Raw genomic sequence first — 22,543 nt, forward strand, 5'->3', positions numbered from 1 at the left:
ATTGTTACAAAAAAATCGGGTTGTTATTTGTTGTGAGCCGTCTGTTCAGAGGCTCCTACGTTTGTCATACTGTTAACTGGGTTCAGATCACAAGTTATACGGTGTGATTGGTGTGGCTGGTATGAGTCTTACCCGGGGTTCAATATCCTTCCTTATTGTGTACGCTCGTCCGGGCACAGTACCTAACTGAGGCTTGGAGGAGGGTCATAGGGGGAGGAGCCAGTACACACCATGTGATCCTAAAAGCTTACTTTTTGTGCCCTGTCTCCTGCGGAGCCGCTATTCCCCATGGTCCTGACTGAGTCCCCAGCATCCACTACGGACTACGAGAAATAGAATTATCGGTAAGTAAATTCTTATTTTACTCTTTACCGGGACGGATCCTCATAGGAGAAACTGTCCTGGCAAGAGAGTTTTGATAAATTGGTGTGGAGAATGATTTCTTATTGCCGTGATATGTGGCAATAATAAATGCTAGTTAAAAGGGCGAGGAAGGGATGTATGTGTGATAAATGAATTCATAAATGGTATGCAGAAGATACAAGATCAAGTAGGGGCAATTAAGTTGTGTGACTTGAACTGAAACCGCTCTCTCATTGTAGGGTATGAATTTTATCACTGGATACCTGATTCTTGTTACTAAAGATGAAGAGAAAGCCTTCTGGCTGTTAGATGCCCTCATTGGACACATCTTGCCTGGTATGTTTTAATGTTTTTTACCTAGTATAAAAAGAAAAAAAGGTTTGCTTATATCCTCTTCAGAAAGAAATGTCTGAAAATCCACGATTTTCGTTTTGCCAGTCCCTGCCTGACCCCTCTTTTCACACAGGGAAGGCAATTAACGGATTATGAATTTCTACCCGGTAATTTGCGAATCATCACGGGTATTTCTTCTGTGTGAAAGGGTCAAAATTCCCGGATATCCGATCCTGGTAAATTCTTGGGTCGAAGTCCCGGAAATTTCAACCCTGGTTGACCCTTTCATGCAGAAAAAGGACCCGTGTTATTGGCAAATTACTGGGAAGAACTTCTTCACTCAGTAATTTGACTTTCTGTGTGAAAGGGGTATTCCTAAAGACAAATCTTGTTTTTAATAGTCACTTTTCTTGTTCTTGGTCATATTCTAAAATGAAGACAAGAATGATGATTATGAGAGTATTTGTGAATTTGATGCAAGAAGTTTCCATGAGGCAATAGACAGATGTACCTTTTTTTAATTTGCTTCTATGCAAGAAAAGAATGCATGTATAAGTTATGTTTCTGTTTGTTTAAATGTGTTGTTTATATGTTTTACGCATTGTTATTGTTTCTGCATGTTTTGGGTTTTGTTTTGTTTTTCTTATGAAACGTGTCTCGAGCTTGCTTAAAAATAATAATAATTATTTTTTTGTTCTTCATCAATATTTGCATGCATACCACCCACATCTTTTAATTGTTTAAGCAAATGCTTTGATTTGACATTAGAGCACTTTTGTTTTGATAAGTGGTAAGAATTACAGAATAAAACCATTTTGATTCCATGATGTAAATAAAATAGGAAAGACCAATGGGGTCAGTACTGTATTTTTTATAGCAACTGTACCTTTCCCTTATTACACTGCAACATGTATTTCAATACAGTGGCAGCTTTGACCTGCTACTAGGCATATAAATGTTACTTGGACAGATTCTATCATTCTTTCCTTACCCCTTTGGCTGCCGTTGTTCCTTTCAGTGTTCAGTTGGGAATTTGCCAGCTTGAATGGAACCGTGTAACATTATCCTGGCAATAGTGTGAGTGTTGGGCTCTGTAGGAATTTGCCATCCCTTCACTGCTCACCTCTATGTGGTGTAGAGTTGCTCAGAGCAAGCATTTGGTTGACTTATGTAATGTAGGATCTTTAGAAATTTACTTTGAATAGCTTGGTGCAGAGATAAATGCAGGTCCATTTGTGGAGCATATGTAGTGTGTTTTCTCACTGTTCAGACATGTCATACAAGTGTATGCAAGTATGGTCCGTGCAGAGTTATATGTATTTCACTCATATCTCTACTTGCAGGTGATTAGACTTAACTGGGCTGTAACAATGTGTTCTCCCATATGCTCCAGTGAGGTGTGTCAACGGAATTGCGAGCTATAAAAGGTTGTAGATACGTGTAAAGATGCCAATTTTGAGCTGAATCATTTTTAATTGAGCTCCATCTATGATGACTGCTACCACAAATGTATGGATTGGGAGCATTCTGTTAGTGCCCTGTAGTCTGCATAAAGATAAAGATACAAATGCAATTCCAGGTGAAAGAAAATGTGGCTGACCGGAGTTTCCCGCACTTTCTTTGTATTAAACCTGCCCCCCGTCCCCCACATTCCCCTTGTATTCTTTGTTTTTATGTTATCAGAGCATGTAAGTTACTTACCTCCCAATCGTGATAATTTCAGCCGGACAGTAACGCTGACGTGAGCACTGTTCTGCTGTCCCAGACGAGTGTTGCAGTGTCCCACGGGTCAATCTTCATTTTGTGCCGGGAGAGGATCAGGGCAGGCCAGCAGCTACCGGAGTGCTGGGCTTGCCCCCAATGTGTTGTGTAATGGGGCATGATGCACAGTCACGCCCCCAAAGATCATACGTTAGGGGTGTGGCCTAGCTATTATACACCCCATTTCACATGCAGGTGTCCTGCTACTGACTTTCAGTGTTGGTAAGCGTGCAATTATGTAAGATTTTATGTTCTTGCCTGTACACTTTTGTACTTTGTTTTGCCCCTATGTATATGGTACTGGGAAAAGATCATAATAAGAATATAGTGTTCCCCCTAGGAATTTTTGAGGGCAGGGCGCCGGTCTGTGGGGGCACTTGTGCGCGCGTCTGAAAACTGGGCGTGGCTATGCAAATTGGGGGGGGTGGCTCTAAGACGTCTTTAGAGCGGGCAGTGCGACCCCAACAGATGTCACTAAAGGGGGCGGCCGGCGGCGTCACTTAAGGGGTCGTGGTCAGACGGCAGCATCACTAAAGGGGGCGTGCCTAGCACCTACGGAGGTGCTGGGCTTCCCCCAAGTGCTCTCCCGTAACATGAATGGATGCTGTGCACATACGCACTGCATCTATACACGTTGGGAGAGCAGGGAGCGGGCAGGCTGCTTTAGCAGGGCGCCACAGAAAGGGAAGGGCGGCTTTTGCCTTTAAAAAATCAGGCAGGGTGCGGCGCCCTGCTAAAACAGCCTAGCGTGAACACTAAGAATAATTCTGCAATAGCCCAATAATGTTTCATAAAATTGAAACATATTTCTAAATTACTTGCATAAGGCTTCTGATAACATAGATACAATGAAGCTAATACATTCTGATAACATAGATACAATGAAGCTGATACAATGAAGCTAATACATAATCAAACTTCTTATTAGAAGTTCATAAGCACAGTGCATAGGATCTTCTGAACGTGCAGTCATTCCTGAAATTTCTGCACACTCCACAAATGTTCCTATCCCGTTAAGGCTGTCCTGTTTATTCTAAACCTTGGCACATGCTGTATACAACTACTGTATTTAAAATCTATTAATTGTAAGTAACATGTAAAACTTGATTATTTGTTTTGTAGGAGAGGATATAGTTTTGCTATTGATGACTATATATGTAGAAATGCTTCAGTAAGCATATCATTCTACTCTGATCTTTAGTTTAATACAGCTTGCTGAGGGCTGTGGCAGTAAAGGTAAAATCTGCACACTGTATTAGGTTATACATATATATTTGGTTTAAAATGTGTTGGTGGAAAGTCTGGGATGAAGTATGTAATCTATACAGATGTGTTCTCATCTTCCCTCAATATGCCACATAACGAGAGATGCGTGGTGACGCGATGGCAGGATGGGGTTACGACGGGCTATACGAGTGTGAAGGAACACGTGGCCGCGGGAGGAGTACGTCACCCGCGAGTCACATGATAGTTCATTATATAAAAACAGCTGAGCTACATTAGAGGTTTTTGATTGGCTGATGATCATGTCAATCATCTCTCTATTCAAGTTCTGATTGGTGGTGTAATTTCTCACCAATCAGACTCTGCTGCTATTTAAACTCGTAGCCTGAGGTCATGTTTGTTTTCTCAGCTGACCAGACAAGGCACGCTGCACTCCAGGGGTATGTAATTGATTTTATAAACTTGTTGTTATCGGTTTTATAATGGTGAAAAACCTTTGGGACATAGTGATTTCTATACTGTGGATATTGATCCTAATGGATTTTTTATAAACTATTTTTTATCAATTGTATTTATATGAATTATGAAATGTATCTAATGTGTCATAATGTAGGGAAACCTACAATTTAAATCTGTATTTAAGTTTATAGTTATTTTACACTGTGAATCTTGAAAAAGACGCTGCATAGCGTCGACAGTGTTTTTGGTGGGTCACATTTCAGCTTATCCATAGAGGGGAATAAAACCATATGATACCCTGGTCTGTTGTCAGCTGATTACCACCATTTACATTTCCTCATATGGTACGGCTATTTGTTTACCCTTTTATTATACTTTAAAAATAAAAAAGTGTCTTTTTCCTAATTGGCGTTTATCTTTGGCTTTTGATTTGTCATGAGGGATATCGCCACATAACTGCATCTGTGAGGAATGTTCAAGGAACGCTAAAAGAAACCTTTATGCACTTTGAATACGTCTTACACAAGTAAGCATACATGTAAGAACTTCACAATCATCATTCCTGAACACCAATTCGGGTGCTTTCCAAAAGGAGGTGGATTTCTGAACTTCTATTGGGACTATACCAACACCTTTATTCTCAGCTTTGCACGGCTGGGAAAGATTTTCAATCATTACAGTATTACACTATGTTGTGTTTTCTGTTTTTCTTTTCATATTGATTTGAATATCATCCGTCCACGGGGACAAATCTGGATATTTGGGACATTGGAGCGCAAAGTGAGAGTGTACCTTTTTTTTTCTTTCACATTGTATATAGGTTGGTGACCCATTAAGTACCTTCCATTGCAGCTTCTTATTGCAGCGCCAAAAGAGAAAAAACAACCTTTTTTCATAACATAACGAGAGATGCCTAACGTGAGTGAGCTAAAAAGGTCCCAGCAACTCAGCCTCTCTTTTTAGCAAAAAAAAGTTTCTTATTCTCATCACTGTGTGAATAGGATGCACAAGCAGACTCTGCTGATTAAAATGATATGCAGCATGCCTATATTCTCTGTGTGTCTGCGGCTGTATATCTGTGTATAAAATGGTACTTTCGGTGTTTTCTTATACGTCCTAGAGGATGCTGGGGACTCCAAAAGGACCATGGGGTATAGACGGGATCCGCAGGAGACATGGGTACACTATAAGACTTTGAATGGGTGTGAACTGGCTCCTCCCTCTATGCCCCTCCTCCAGACCTCAGTTAGATTCTGTGCCCAGAGAGACTGGACACACACAGGGGAGCTCTCCTGAGTTTCTCTGAAAAGACTTTGTTAGGTTTATTATTTTCAGGGAGACCTGCTGGCAACAGGCTCCCTGCCTCGTGGGAGTGAGGGGAGAGAAGCAGACCTACTTCTTCTGAGTTCAAGGGCTCTGCTTCTTAGGCTACTGGACACCATTAGCTCCAGAGGGTTCGATCACTTGGTGCGCCTAGCTGCTTGTTCCCGGAGCTGCGCCGTCAACCCCCTCACAGAGCCAGAAGAAAGAAGCCGGGTGAGTAAAGGAAGAACAGAAGACTTCAGTGACTGCAGAAGACTTCAGAGTCTGAGGTACCGCGCAGCGGTCATGCTGCGCGCCATTGCTCCCACACACAAGCGGCACTACAAGGGTGCATGGCGCAGGGGGGGCGCCCTGGGCAGCAATATACCTCATGTTTATAGCTTGGCAAAGTGGTATACAGTGCATAGGCACTGTATACAGACCCCCGCCAGTATAATAATGTAAATAAATAGCGGGACTGAAGCGCGCCGATAAGGGGGCGTGGCTTAGCCCTCAACACTGCATCCAGCGCCATTTTCTCCTCAGAGATGCTGGCCCCGCCAAAACACTGATGCACAGCTCACTGTGTAAAATGGAAGGGGGGGGGGGCACAGTTGTTTAGTGCAAAAATAAAGATATATATATATATATATATATATATATATATATATATATATATATATATATATATATATATATATATATATATATATATATATATACACCAAACGATAATGATGAGGCGGCACTCAGAGTCAACAAACTGTATTGGTGCAGTAATCAACGTTTCGGGGTTTCCCCCTTCGTCAGGATAAGTGCAAAGCATACAACAGTGAGTTTAAATACCACTTACCCCCTCCTACAGTGCATCCCCTTTTGTCCGGTGTCGCTGGCCGCGCCGTCCCGGGCCCCAGACTGACGTCACCGTTGTCTCACCGGAAGTGACGCGTCGGCGCCGGGAGGCGCGTCCATAGCAACACAGCTTGGAGTCTACAAAAAAAACCCATAGTAACCAGTGTAAACAATGCGCCGTGAATACTGCATCTTACGACACGGCTTAAAAACAGCATCAGTGCATACTCTATATCATATTCTAAAAACATTTGTGAATGATAAAATGTAAAGTGCTTAATACAGTAACCTAAAAACATTTTTCAGCGTATGACAACAATATACCTTGCTGTGTAAAAAATGACATAATAATAAAAACAGAATGATCAAACTCCTGCCCGTTTCCAAAGTGCCTCAATTTCAACTACAAGCTAATTTTTTCTTTTCTAGTCTACATTGCTTCCTTATCACTATATCCGCTAAAATCACTGATTATGCCTGACGACGGTTGAAATAAAATTACCGAAACGTTGCAAACTTATGATGGGCTGAGGACCCGTTCTTTGTTAAAGTCCTGAGAGTGCCGCTCAATTCTATGTGTTTATACAGTGGATAACTCTGCAAGAGAAGGCACCAGGTATTATATTCATTTAATCAGGAGTGCCGACCACTTGGACATCTAATATATATATATATATATATATATATATATATATATATGTATGTATGTATGTATATATATATATATATATATATATATATATATGTGTAATATATATATATATATATATATATATATTATGATATGTATGTGTGTATTTAAATGTGTATATTTATACAAAAAATTTATAATGAATGCTGAAATAAACTTTTCCTTCTCATGGGCTGGCGCTCTGTTCGATAACTCTAGGTCAGCCGTGACAAGATGGTTTCAAATCATCACGAGGATTCCGAGTGTTTATTCTTTTCCCGCCATGGACAGAATAAAGTGAGTGTCATCCCCTGTTCTGCACGGGGCCCTGTCACAAAGGATCGTTTACAGGAAGCTAAGTGATATTTTCATTATATGCTTTGATTATACTTGCATTGCATGCGCAGGGGGGAGTGATTGTATTCAGGAATGGTCGGTTACTTGGTCATCCGATATAATTACCCTGAGGAGAGATGTGTTACTCCTTGTGTTGGGTCATGTCTAGAACATTGCAACATACTACCGTGCGACTACAAGGGATGGGACTCTTGGGTGCGCGGGCCACTTCCATGGCGGTCTCGGCTAGGAGGGCGTTGTGGATTCACCAAAGAGATGCAAATGCTGAATCCGAAAAGAAGTGGAGTCTCTTCCCCATGAAGGGAAGCCTGGTTGGTGATGGCCTTGTTAATATGCTCTCAGCAGGTGCCACGGGTAAGTTTACTTTTCTCTCCCTATGTTCCCTCACAACGGTTGGTGACGCATTGTTGTAGGATGCAGTCATTTTGACCAAATAGATAAGGATTCCCCTTTTTTTGCTGGTAAAGGAAGGTGAAAAAAGGTAAAAGGTCAGCTGCCTCTTCAGGTTCACAGGTGCAGAAATCATGGGACGTTAGGTCTATCTTGCGGGGGCCCACACAGGTGGGACCTTGTCTAAAACTCTTCAGTCAGTCCTGGAAAGGACATGGACCAGTGAGTTAAAGATAGAGTCCCTAGGGGGACATACGGGAGTTCCAGACGTTCCCCTCAATGATTTTTTTTAAATCAACCTTACCGATCCTCCTCGTGACAGGGAGGTAGTATGTGACACAATACAAGAGTTGTGTCTGGATCAGATCATTGTCCTGTTGTTCCGGTCATAAAAGAAGAAGCTGTTGTTCAAGCTTTTTCGTGCTCCCGAGGTCGGACGACTCGATCAGATAAATCCCAATTTTTCCTACTTAAGCTTCATGAAGAAATCTCTCATGGCAGGGTTCTCCACTCTGAATGTGGAGTAAGGAGGTCTAATTACGGTTTCTTCCGCTTTAGGCTTACCTGAGGTTTGCGATTTAGGATTGTTGTTACCATTTCACCAGGGTGATGGCGGTATGATGGTTTTCCTTCATTAGTAGGGAGTCCTATTTATTCTGTACTGGATCGCTCTCCGAATTATGGAGAGATCGAGAAGCCAAATGGTGCGAAACGTTTTTTTCTCCTTGACTGTTCTTCAACAACAGGACTTGCCAGAATCCCTGTTGGTCCCAACGACGCGGTGATCGGCTTGGGCAATATTATTAGAGGCAGTACTGAGGAGAGTTTATTTGCTTCCAAAAAAAAAAGGGGGAAGCTCTGAGAATTCAGAGTCTGGCAGGCCTGCAACGGTGTTTATCCGTCGATACAGTCAGTTGCCGAAAAAAGATGGTTGGGGCCTACGAGGCCATTCAGTGGGCAGGTTCCAGGCCTGAGTGTTTAGCAGGACCTATTGGACAAGTGGTCCGGTTTCCACCTGGGATAATCATGGTTTCAAGACCAGTATGTTGCTCCTGTGGTAGCAGCGCAATTCTCACTGAGGACAAGTGTCATGTTAGGATACTTCTCGCCCCATTAACGGTCTAGAGTTAAGGGCCATTTATAATGGTTTTCTATAGACAAGAACCGGAGAAGAAATGGCAGAAACCAGAAAGATTTTCCGCTGGGTGACGAAAACATTTACGCGCTCTATCAGCAATGTTCGTTCCAAGAGTGGACAACTGGGAAGCAGACTTCCTCGGCGGACTCGTTCTCCGTTCAGGATGATTGAGTCTTTATCAAGCGGTTTTTCACAGAAGTGTTACGTCTTTGGAGAATTCCGGAAATAAACAAGGTGACATCTCGCCTTGACAAGAAATTTCAGAAATTTTGTTACGGGTCGGGGGTCCCCTCAAGCATTAGCGGTGGACACCCTAGTGACACCGTGGGTGTTTCGGTCAGTCTATGTGTTCCCTCCACTTCCACTCTTTCCAAAAATGTTAAAAGAGTTGAAGAGGAACAAGAGTTCAGATGATCCTCCTTGTTCCAGACTGGTCAAGGAGGGCTGGTATCCAGATCTTCAGCAAATTACTCATAGGAGATCCCTGTCCTCTTCCTCTGCGAGAGGATCTGTTATGGCAGGGGCCGTGTGGGTTTCTAGACTTAACGCGGTTTCCATTGACGACTTGGAGATTGAACGTCGGATTCCAGCCCGGAAGGGTATTTCCAGTGAGGACTTCCCTACTCTCTTTCAGTCAGGAAAGAAGTAACGTCAAAACATTACCACCATATTGGAGAAGAAAAAAATTGTGTCTTGGTGTGAATCCAAGTAGGTTCCTACAGAAGAATTCCAATTGGATCGTTTTCTCCCTTCTTTTCTTAAAGATCGTGTGGAGGCGATCTTTGGTTGGGATCGATTTAAAGTCAGATTTTAGCCTTATCGGTTGTATTCCAAGAAACACTTGGCCTCCTTTCCAGAGTTGATACTTTCGTAAAAGGAGTCTAACACATCCATCCTCCCTTTGTGCCTCTGTGACACCATGGGATCTTTACGTGGTGTTGCAGTTCCTGCAATTTCTTTGGTTGAACTTTTCAGTTTGGTTAAGTTGAAATTTCTCACTTGGAAAGAGGTCATGCGCTTGACCTTGGCATCTGCAAGGCGGGTGTCCGAGTTGGCGGTTTGGTCTCAAAAGAGCCCTGTTTAATCTTCCATGAAGATAGAGCGGAGTTGAGAACTCGGCAGCAGTTTCTGCCAAAAGTGGTTTCATCGTTTTCATTTGAACCAACCTATGGTGGTGCCGGTGGCTACTGACACCTGTGTGACATCGGAGTATCTCGATGTGGTCAGAATTTTGAAAATTTGTGTTACCAGATTGGCTCGGATCATGAAAACGGAGGATCTGTTATCCTATATGCTCCCAACAAGATTGGGGTTCCTGCTTCCAAGCAGACTATTGCACGCTGGATCTGAATTAAAATTAAGCTTGCTTGTTTTACGGCTAGTTTGCAGATACCGAAATCCGTGAAGGCCCATTCTACCGAGAAGGTGGGCTCATCCTGGGCGGCTACCCGAGGGGTCTCGGTTTATAGCCTTGCAGAGCAGCTGCTTCGTCGGGTTCAAACAATTTTGCAAATATTCTACAAGTTTGATACCCTGGCTGTTGAGGCCCTCTTGTTTGGGCAATCGGTGCTGCAGAGTCATCCGCACTCTCCCGCCCGTTCTAGAGCTTTGGTATAGACCCCATGGTCCTTTTGGAGTCCCCAGCATCCTCTAGGACGTATGAGAAAATAGGATTTTAATACCTACCGGTAAATCCTTTTCTCTTAGTCCGTAGAGGATGCTTGGCGCCCGTCCCAGTGCATACTGTATCTGCAGTTATTGGTTATGGTTACACATGTTGTGTTTCCTTTCAGTCGGTCTGTTGCCGACGTTATTCATGCCATGGCATGCGTCATGCTATTATTGGTCGTGTTTACACACAGGTTGTGTTACAATTTCGGTCAGCATATTGCTGTATATTTTTTCATGCTGTCGGCTGGTGTTCTATTGAATGCCACTTTCTGCGGCATGTTTGAGGTGTGAGCTGGTATGACGCTCACCGTGTTTAAACAATAAATTCTTTCCTCGAAATGTCTGTCTCCCTGGGCACAGTTCTATAACTGAGGTCTGGAGGAGGGGCATAGAGGGAGGAGCCAGTTCACACCCATTCAAAGTCTTATAGTGTGCCCATGTTTCCTGCGGATCCCGTCTATACCCCATGGTCCTTTTGGAGTCCCCAGCATCCTCTACGGACTAAGAGAAAAGGATTTACTGGTAGGTATTAAAATCCTATTTTCTTGCATACTGTAGCGTACTACAGGTTGAGTATCCCTTATCCAAAATGCTTGGGACCAGAGGTTTTTTGGATATCGGATTTTTCCGTATTTTGGAATAATTGCATACCATAATGAGATATCATGGCGATGGGACCCGAGTCTAAGCACAGAATGCATTTATGGTTCATATACACCTTATACACACAGCCTGAAGGTCATTTTAGACAATATTTTTAATAACTTTGTGTATTAAACAAAGTTTGTGTACATTCACACAATTCATTTATGTTTCATATACACCTTATACACACAGCCTGAAGGTCATTTAATACAATATTTTTAATAACTTTGTGTATTAAACAAAGTTTGTGTACATTGAGCCACCAGAAAACAAATATTTCACTATCTCACTCTCACTCAAAAAATTCCGTATTTGGGAATATTCCGTATTTGGGAATATTTGGATATGGGATACTCAACCTGTATTTCGTATGCAGATACAGCCACGCTCGCAAACAGAATATAGGCATGCCACATATCATTTTAATCAGCATAAGCTGCTTGTACATTCTATTCGCATCGTTATGCATCTCAGTGGAAAATGTTGCACGTCTTTTCTGGCAATTTCCCCATTCCCTTTCTTAAGGCCCCCATCCACTAGTGCAATGTAGGCTCTTTTTATGCGATTGAGACGGATTGCATGAAAAGTGTCACATCGCATGTCCTTTTGGTGCGATTCCTCGCATCGGAGTCGCAGATCACACGGGACTGACCATTATATTTCTCTGTATCGCACAGAAATAGGTTTAATAATGTTAGATCGCATGAGATAAATCACATGTACAAAATAAACTCAAATAGCAAATCGCAATTGCAGGGCTGCCGGCCAGATTGCAGGAAAAAAAGGATCTAACTCATTGCTGAGATAAAGCTCGCTAGTGGATGGGGGCCTTTATACTCTGTATCCCCTAATATTTCTCTGTTGTTTTTTTCTTCTTTATGTCTTATTGTATGTTCTGTTTGTTGAAAATTAAAACCCAATAAATATAATTGTGGAAAAAAAAAAACAAAGAAAATGTCCCACGTAAAGACACTGCTCTACCGAATCACACCATGGCATGGGGTGGATAGAAGGCCAGTTTAATGTGCAGGGAGGCTAAAGAAATCCGTATTTTGCTCATTTCTAAATGAAATATGTGATAAACAGGGGTGCACAAAGTTGAAAAGACTAATGGGCCACATTTAAAGATTTCACTGAAAGATATGAACGATCTCGTTCATTAATGAACAAGAAATCGTTCATATCTTGCAGTGTGTAGGTATGAACGATGCGCGGCCCTGCGCTCGTTCATCATTGGTGCCGGCTCGTTCATACCTGCAGGCCAATATGGACAATCGGGCAGCTCGGCGGCCAGTCGCCGAGTGTGTAGGACCCTTAAGAATATAATTATATACAAACAAATCCCATCTGCATGCAGTTGCAAAACATGTAACAAATAAAAATACTCGTGTAAAATATTTAATTTCTTCTCCTATAACAAATATTTATTCAATCTTTATATAAAATGAATCCAACTTTTGTTGCAGTGTCTCTCTTTTGCCCGCATTTTTATAACATTGTCCTGGCATAAATTGACCGCAAGTGGTTCAGCGGTCAGCCAGTCTGATGCTGTGTATAGGGCTGATTCAGATGTGGGCCGCATGTAATGATGCCTGAGATCGCTGGAGGTGCGAGATTCCGGCTAATCTCGGACATTTTTTTAAAGGGACAATCGCTTAAAAGGCATGGTTTTGCCTTGTAAGTGATTGCCCCTTTAAAAAAAACATACAAGATCTGACGGCATCTCGCACCTCCGGTGATCTCAGATGTCATTACATCCGGCCCGTGGTTGGAGTTGCTCTCACTGCTGCTTCCTCATGTGCCGGCTTGCGGAACCCATGGGTACACGCATGCCTCCCGTTGCAGAGGCCAGGAAGTCTCTGTGCAACACAGAGATCCCTGGCCTCTTCCCTCTCCCTAAATGGTGGCGATATGCGTCTATTTTGGCAAACTGAGGTCGTCGCTGCCCGTTTCCCACCCCCAAATGGCATCCTCTGTTGCAGGACCCGCTCACACACGCGCAAAATGGGTCCTGCGCATGCACAAAGTACCAATAATCGGTACTTTGCGGTGCAGGACGGCACTCTATCCACATCTGAATCAGGCCCAATGTTCCTATGACCACCGCCTTGTCCCTTTTCTTTATTCTTAGGTGGTGGTACACATAATGTAATGGTAATTATTCAGCGTCTTTTTTTTATTTTATTTTTTTTACCCCCCCCCAGTTTTTATTGTATAAGGCACCACAAACAATCATTGTTCACTTTGCATATTGTTCATCGATAAAAAAATAAACTAACACTTCTATTTTTAAAAGCATTTTTTAATACCTACCTAAAACATTTGCACCGGACTGTATGTATTAGAACAGACGGGAAGTAGTCAGATGACTGGTGGTCGGGATCCCGGCAGTCAGCATAACGACACCGCCAGGGGGCCCAGGACATGTCCCACTCGTGGGTGTCCACAACACCCAGAGAGTGGGAAGAGAATCAGTGGCGAGCACAGTGAGCTCGCAAGGGGTTTCGTTGAGCTCGCCCCCCCTGCCGGCATACTGGGTGACCAATGGTCGGGATCCCGGCGGTCAGCATACAGACACCGGGATCCCAACCGCTGGTCACCCGACCCCAACGCGAATAGGCATGTCAAGCTCAAAATCCCAACTGGGTCGAATAATCAAGGTCTAAGTCGTGTGGGCCAAAAGAAAAAGTCTTGCATGTAATTTTGAAAGGGTTATTAGAAAACCCAACAATACAGTATAATCACAGAAATGTCAAGTATCTGGAAGAAAACCACTTTAATAGTGTGAGCTCGGAACGGTGTTATTCCCCCGAATATATCACTGTGCGGCCCCCTCTCCTCTATATGTTAATAATACCACATACAGGTATCAGTGTGAGCTGGGAACTGTGTTTTTCCCACTCATACTTTATATCACTGTGCGGTCTCCTCTCCTCTATAATACATATCAGTGTGAGCTAGTAAGATGTATCACTTCCAGCCCCCCTGTGTCCCTCCAGTCCAGCCACATGCCCCCTGGGATACCCTCTTGCTCCTTGTGTCCCTTCCAGCCACAAGCCCTCCTGTGTCTATTAAGCCTTGTTTTCTATCCAGATTCCAGAAGAATACTGCTGCAATTAGGGCAGCTGTCGGGTACACAAACCTACAGGGTGTGACGGCTTCAGTGCAAATGACGCTGAGCAGGCGGGATGCGGCGGGGGGCAGAGCTTTGGCAGCCAGGCATGCATAGCAGCTCCCAATGTAAAAATCCTATATTTGATAGAGGCCATAATGCTGGCACTAGACCAAGTTATCAACACCAGAAAATGCAGTATTAAAGTAAATAATGCAGGAATAGGTTTGCAGTATAGATCATGTCACTTGATGTATTTTCCTATATGCAATAGAGTCATTTTTGTATCTAACAATGAATGCTAAAGTTAAAATGACAAAGTTCTATGACCAGAATTCAGTTACATCAAATCAATCAATCAATCAATCAATCAATCAATCAATCACAGAAGGGTCGCTTTACAGAAAATATTACTCTATTCTAAAATGTTTTTCCCAGAGCTACTTTGGAAATGTCAGCATATCCACATTTTCTGTCTGCGAAAACAGTTGTTTCTCTTGCGTCCTAGAGGATGCTGGGGTCCATTTTAGTACCATGGGGTATAGACTGTTCCGCAGGAGCCTTTGGCACTTTAAGACTTTTTAACAGTGTGAACTGGCTCCTCCCTCTATGCCCCTCCTCCAGACCTAAGTTTAGAAAGTGTGCCCAGGAGACTGGATGCACACCAGTGGAGCTCTACAGAGTTCTGCTGGAAAATACTTTATTAGGTTTTTTATTTTACAGGGAAGCTGCTGGCAACAGCTTCCCTGCTTCGTGGGACTTAGGGGGAGAAGTAGGAACCAATTTCTCCATTAGTTCAATGGCTCTGCTTCCGCTGATAAGACACCATTAGCTCCTGAAGGGTACTGAACACAGCCCAAGCCTGGCCAGCATTCACTACCACAGCACTGCCGCCACCCCCTAACAGAGCCAGAAGTCAGAAGGCTGGTGAGTATCTTACCGGAGTCCTGCAGAGATGGGATCCTCCGGTCATCATTGGCGGCATACAGGTACACGCGCAGCGCGGGACGCTATGCATAAACATGTCTCTCAGCACAAGGGCGGCAGTATAAATATTGTAATCATTGAGGTAGAATTGCGCCATTACAGGGGGGCGGGGCTTCTCCTCAGACTTGCCAGTAACACTCATTGGGCGCCATTTTCTCCTACAGAAACGCCAGAGTGATGATCCTAAACGCTGCTTCTCCTCACACATCGCTGATTCAAGTACCAGGGTGTAATAGAAGGGGAGGGGAGCACATATTATTGGGGTCTGCGGACTTCATATTGAAAAACAGCGCTGTGATTGTGTATACTGTATGCAATACATATAGGGCGCGTGGTGTGGACTGGCAAATCCCTCTGGGTCCCTCTGACAGACATTAGGGTAGATCTGTCCCCATAGCTCCCCTGTGTGAGAGTGGTGTGGCTGTACAAGTGGGTACCATGTCTAGAGAAAACTCTTCCCCAGAGAAACCCATTTTGGATGCACAAGAGTGTTCTGAGCCGGTGTGGGTGAGAAAGTTGCAGAGTAATATGTCTAAGCTGGCAAAGAAATTCTCTGAGTCTGAACAGCAAAGTATTGGAGACAGTCTGTGGAGGATGCACTGTTTGCTGATTCCTCCACGTCAGGGCTGGCCAAACCGGACCTCAAGATCTACCAACAGTTCACATTTTCCAGACCACCTAGCTGGTGCACAGGTGTAATCACTACTAATTAAGATGTGCTGCATTCATTCCTAACTGACAATTCTACAAGTCTCCAGGAGGCCTAGAAAACATGAACTGTTGGTAGATCTCGAGGACCGGTTTGGCCAGCCCTGCTCCACGTCATCCACCCGGGACCCCTCCAGTTTCCAGAAAAGGTCTTTGGCCCAGATTATGCAAAGGGACACTGACACGGATTCCGACACTGATGTCGACACTGGGGATTTGAGAGGGGTAGTCCCCAAACTAGCTAAGATCATTCAATGTATGATAGTCGCTATAAAGGAGGTGTTAGAATTTACTGACACAACACCTGCACCTGAGGAAAAAGGATTATTTTAAATTAAATAAAAAACAGGTGGTGACTTTTCCTCCATCTAAGCCGGACTTAAATGCATTCTTTGAAGAATCCTGGTCTAACCCGGAAAAGAAGTTTGCTATTCCTAGGAGGTTGCGGGTAGCGTACCCTTTCCCTGAAGAGGACAGGCGTAAGTGGGCGTCGCCCCCAATGTTAGACACCTCAGTCTCTAGGTTGTCGAAGAAAATAATTTTGCCTGCCCCAGGGTCAGCTTCATAAAAAGAACGTGCTGACCGCAAGTTAGAGACGACTTTAAAGTCCATCTATATAGCTATGGGTACGTTACTCAGGCCCACAAATGCTTCTGCGTGTGTAGGTAACGCAGTGGAAAAATGGGCGGACAACTTAATTGTAAATATCGACACTGACGATAAAGATGATATGCTTCTAATTCTAGGTCATATCAAAGATTCCGCAGGTTACTTAGTTGAGGCTATGAAGGATGTTGGCTTACTGGGTTCAAGATCCTCTGCTATGGCGATTTCAGCCCGCAAGGCACTCTGGATCCGCCAATGGAATGCTGACGCAGAATCCAAAAGAAATATTGAGGCGCTCCCCTACAATGGTGAGGCCCTCTTTGCTGAAAAGCTGGATGCCATGATATCCGCTTCTACATCTGGCAAATCAGCATTTCTGCCGTCGGCAGCTGCGTCGACTAAAAAAGTATATCATTCTCATACTATGCAGTCCTTTCGGCCCAACAAGTACAAAAAGGCAAAGAGTACCCCTTTCTTCACAGGAAGAGGTAGAAAACCTACAACACCATCAGGCTCACAGGAGCAGAAGTCAACAACTACCTCTGCTAAAGCCACAGCATGACGCTGGGGCTCCCCTGTGGGAGTACGATCGGGTGGGGGCACGGCTACTGTTTTTCAGCCAGGTCTGGGTTCACTCAGATCTGGATCCTTGGATATTACAGATAGTATCCCAGGGTTACAGGTTGGAATTTCAAGACCTTCCCCCATGCCGATTTTTCAAATCAGCCTTTCCAGTTTCTGTTCAGGACAGCACAAATGTGCTGAACACAACACAGAAATTATGTCAAGACAAAGTAATTTCTCTGACGTCCTAGTGGATGCTGGGAACTCCGTAAGGACCATGGGGAATAGCGGGCTCCGAAGGAGGCTGGGCACTCTAGAAAGATTTATGACTACCTGGTGTGCACTGGCTCCTCCCACTATGACCCTCCTCCAAGCCTCAGTTAGATCTTGTGCCCGGCCGAGGTTGGATGCACACTAGGGGCTCTCCTGAGCCCTTAGAAAGAAAGTATAGATTTAGGTTTTTTATTTTCAGTGAGACCTGCTGGCAACAGGCTCACTGCAGCGAGGGACTAAGGGGAGAAGAAGCGAACTCGCCTGCTTGCAGCCGGATTGGGCTTCTTAGGCTACTGGACACCATTAGCTCCAGAGGGATCGACCGCGGGCCCAGTCCTTGGTGTTCGGTCCCGGAGCTGCGCCGCCGTCCCCCTTACAGAGCCAGAAGCAAGAAGAGGTCCGGAAAAACGGCGGCAGAAGACATCAGTCTTCACCAAGGTAGCGCACAGCACTGCAGCTGTGCGCCATTGCTCCTCATACACACTTCACACTCCGGTCACTGAGGGTGCAGGGCGCTTGGGGGGGGGGGCGCCCTGAGCAGCAATAAAAACACCTTGGCTGGCAAAAATACCACAATATATAGCCCCAGAGGCTATATATGTGGTAAATACCCCTGCCAGAATCCAGAAAAAAGCGGGAGAATAGGCCGCGGAAAAGGGGCGGAGCTATCTCCCTCAGACACACTGGCGCCATTTTCTCTTCACAGTGCAACTGGAAGAAAGCTCCCCAGGCTCTCCCCTGTAGTTTTCAGGCTCAAAGGGTAAAAAAGAGAGGGGGGGCACTAAATTTAGGCGCAATATTGTATATACAAGCAGCTATGGGGGAAAATTCACTCAGTTATAGTGTTAATCCCCTCATTATATAGCGCTCTGGTGTGTGCTGGCATACTCTCTCTCTGTCTCCCCAAAGGGCTTTGTGGGTCCTGTCCTCAGTCAGAGCATTCCCTGTGTGTGTGCGGTGTGTCGGTACAGCTGTGTCGACATGTTTGAGGAGGAGGCTTATATAGTGACGGAGCAGATGCCGATAAATGTGATGTCGCCCCCTGTGGGGCCGACACCAGAGTGGATGGTTAGGTAAAAGGTATTAACCGACAGTGTCAACTCCTTACATAAAAGGGTGGATGACGTAACAGCTGTGGGACAGCCGGCTTCTCAGCCCGTGCCTGCCCAGGCGTCTCAAAGGCCATCAGGGGCTCAAAAACGCCCGCTCATTCAGATGGCAGACACAGATGTCGACACGGAGTCTGACTCCAGTGTCGACAAAGTTGAGACATATACACAATCCACTAGGAACATCCGTGACTTGATCCCGGCAATAAAAATAATGTGTTACACATTTCTGACATTAACCTCTAAAAATGGGGTTTTTATGTTTGGGGAGAAAAAGCGGGCAGTGTTTTGTTCCCCCATCAGATGAATGAATGAAGTGTGTGAAAAGCGTGGGTTCCCCCTGATAAGAAACTGGTAATTTCTAAAAAGTTACTGATGGCGTACCTTTTCCCGCCAGAGGATAAGTTACGCTGGGAGATATCCCCTAGGGTGGATAAGGCGCTCACACGGTTGTCAAAATAGGTGGCACTGCCGTTTTAGGAACGGCCACTTTGAAGGTACCTGTTAATAAAAAGCAGGAGGCTATCCTGAAGTCTGTATTTACACACTCAGGTACTAGACTGAAACCTGCAGAGCGTGCTGCTGCAGCGTGGTCGGTGACCCTGTCAAACATACTAGTTTGCTAACATGAGAACATATTAAAGACGTCGTCTTATATATGAGGGATGCACAGAGGGATATTTTGCCGGCTGGCATCCAAAATGAATGTAATGTCCATTCTGTCAGGAGGGTATTAGAGACCTGTCACTGGACAGGTGATGCTGACCTTAAAAGGCGCATAGAGATTCTGCCTTATAAGGGTGAGGAATTATTTGGGGATGGTCTCTGGGACCTCGTATCCGCAGCAACAGCTGGGAAGAAATATTTTTACCTCAGTTTTCTTCACAGACTAAGAAAGCACTGTATTATCAGGTACAGTCCTTTCGGCTTCAGAAAAGCAAGCGGGTCAAAGGCGCTTCCTTTCTGTACAAAGACAAGGGAAGAGGGAAAAAGCTGCACCAGTCAGCCTGTTCCCAGAATCATAATTCTTCTCTCGCTTCCTCTGAGTCCACAGCATGACGCGGGGGCTCCACAGGTGTAGCCAGGTACGGTGGGGGGCCGTCTCAAAAGTTTCAGCAATCAGTGGGCTCGCTCACAGGTGGATCCCTGTTTCATTCAAGTAGTATTTCAGGGGTACAAGCTGGAATTCGAGATGTCTTCCCCCCGCCGTTTCCTCAAATATGCCTTGCCGACAACTCCCTCAGGCAGGGAGGCTGTGCTAGAGGCAATTAATAAGCTGTATTCCCAGCAGGTAATACTTAAGGTGCCCCTACTTCAACAAGGACGGGGTTACTATTCCACACGGTTGGGGTACCGAAACCGCATGGTTCGGTGTGACCCTTCTTTATATTTAAAATCCTTGAACACATGCATAAAAAAATTCAAGTTCAAGATGGAATCGCTCAGGGCGGTTATTGCAAGCCTGGACGAGGGGGATTACATGGTATCCCGGGACATCAAGGATGCTTACCTGCATGTCCCTATTTACTATCCTCGTCAGGAGTACCTCAGATTTGTGGTACAGGATTACCATTACCAAGTCCAGACTCTGCCGTTTGGACTGTACATGGCACCGAGGGTGTTACCAAGGTAATGGCCGGAATGATGATACTCCTTCGAAAAAGGGGAGTTTTAATTATCCCGTACTTGGACAATCTCCTTATAAGGGCGAGGTCCAAGGAGCAGTTGCTAGTCGGGGTAGCACTATTTTGGAAAGTGCTACAACAGCACGGTTGGATTCTAAACAGTCCAGAGTCACAGCTGGTTCCTACGACACGTCTACTGTTCCTGGGGATGGTTCTGGACACAGACCAGAAATAAGTGTTTCTCCCGGTGGAGAAAGCCAAGGAGCTGTCATCTCTAGTCAGAGACCTCCTGAAGCCAAAACAGTTATCGGTGCATCATTGCACGCGAGTCCTGGGAAAAATGTTAGCTTCCTACGAAGCAATCCCATTCGGCAGGTTCCATGCAAGAACTTTTCAGGGGGACCTGTTGGACAAGTGGTCCGGGTCGCATCTTCAGATGCATTAGGCTGATAACCCTGTCTCCAAGGACCAGGGTATCTCTACTGTAGTGGCTGCAGAGTGCCCATCTTCAAGAGGGCCGCAGGTTCGACATACAGGACTAGGTCTTAGTGACCATGGATGCCAGCCTTTGAGGCTGGAGGGCAGTCACACAGGGAAGAAACTTCCAGGGACTTTGGTCAAGTCAGGTGACTTGGGCCATTTACAATGCCCTGAGTCAGGCAAGGCCTCTGCTTCAAAACCAGCCGGTCCTGATCCAATCAGGCAACATCACGGCAGTCGCCCATGTAAACCAACAGGGCGGCACAGGAAGCAGGATGGCGATGGCAGAAGCCACAAGGATTCTCCGATGGGCGGAAAATCATGTGTTAGCACTGTCAGCAGTGTTCATTCCCGGAGTGGACAACTGGGAAGCAGATCTTCTCAGCAGACACGACTTCCACCCGAGAGTGTGGGGACTTCATCCAGAAGTCTTCCAAAGAATTGTACACCATTGGGAAAGGCCACAGGTGGACATGAAGGCGTCCCGCCTCAACAAAAAGCTATAAAAGATATTGCGCTAGGTCAAGGGACCTTCAGGCGATAGCTGTGGACGCTCTGGTAACACCGTGGGTGTACCAGTCGTTTTATGTGTTCCCCCCTCTGCCTCTCATACCAAAAGTACTGAGAATAATAAGAAGGCGAGGAGTAAGAACGATACTCGTGGTTCCGGATTGGCCAAGAAGAGCCTGGTACCCAGAACTTCAAGAAAATGTATCAGAGGACCCATGGCCTCTGCCGATCAGACAGGACCTGCTGCAGCAGGGGCCCTGTCTGTTCCAAGACTTACCGCGGCTACGTTTTGATGGCATGGCGGTTGAACGCCGGATCCTAAAGGAAAAGGGCATTCCGGAGGAAGTCATTCCTACGCTGATTCAAGCCAGGAAAGATGTAACTGCAAAACATTATCACCGCATATGGCGGAAATATGTTGCTTGGTGTGAGGCCAAAAAAAAAAAAAAAAAAAGGCCCCAACAGAGGAATTTCAACTAGGTCGATTTCTGCATTTCCTACAAGCAGGAGTGTCTATGGGCCTAAAATTAGGCTCCATTAAGATACAGATCTCGGCTCTGTCGATTTTCTTCCAGAAAGCATTAGCTTCAGTACCTGAAGTTCAGACATTGTAAAAGGAATGCTGCATATTCAGCCCCCGGTTGTGCCTCCAGTGGCACCTTGGGAACTCAACGTGGTGTTGAGTTTCTTAAAATCACATTGGTTTGAACCACTAAAAACCGTGGATCTAAAATATCTCACGTTGAAAGTGGTCATGTTATTGGCCTTGGTTTCGGCCAGGCGTGTATCAGAATTGGCGGCTTTGTCATATAAAAGTCCTTATCTGATTTTCCATATGGATAGGGCAGAATTGAGGACTCGTCCCCAGTTTCTCCCTAAGGTGGTATCAGTTTTTCACTTGAACCAACCTATTGTGGTGCCTGCGGCTACTAGGGACTTGGAGGATTCCAAGTTACTGGACGTAGTCAGGGCCTTGAAAAATTATGTTTCCAGGACGGCTAGAGTCAGAAAAATTGACTCGCTATTTATCCTGTATGCACCCAACAGGCTGGGTGCTCCTGCTTCTAAGCAGACTATCGCTCGCTGGATCTGTGACACGATTCAGCAGGCGCATTCTGCGGCTGGACTGCCGCATCTTAAATCAGTAAAAGGCCATTCCACAGGGAAGGTGGGCTCATCTTGGGCGGCTGCCCGAGGGGTCTCGGCTTTACAACTTTGCCGAGCTGTTACTTGGTCAGGGGCAAACACGTTTGCAAAATTCTACAAAATTGATACCCTGGCTGAGGAGGACCTGGAGTTCTCTCATTCGGTGCTGCAGAGTCACCCGCACTCTCCCGCCCGTTTGGGAGCTTTGGTATAATCCCCATGGTCCTTACGGAGTTCCCAGCATCCACTAGGACGTCA

The 22,543-nt window shown here is 45.1% G+C and overlaps 1 protein-coding gene across 1 annotated transcript in view; it reads left to right on the top strand.

The window, feature by feature from the left end:
• Positions 1–22,543, top strand: part of GRTP1 (growth hormone regulated TBC protein 1) — a 113,694-nt gene that overhangs the window by 36,145 nt on the left and 55,006 nt on the right. Inside the window, exon 6 of the mRNA XM_063953117.1 lies at positions 603–699. Within this exon, the coding sequence (XP_063809187.1) occupies positions 603–699 (97 nt within the window). The remainder of the gene's footprint in view (positions 1–602; positions 700–22,543) is intronic.

Source organism: Pseudophryne corroboree, chromosome 2, assembly GCF_028390025.1.
Source record: "Pseudophryne corroboree isolate aPseCor3 chromosome 2, aPseCor3.hap2, whole genome shotgun sequence".
NCBI classification, from domain to species: domain Eukaryota; kingdom Metazoa; phylum Chordata; class Amphibia; order Anura; family Myobatrachidae; genus Pseudophryne; species Pseudophryne corroboree.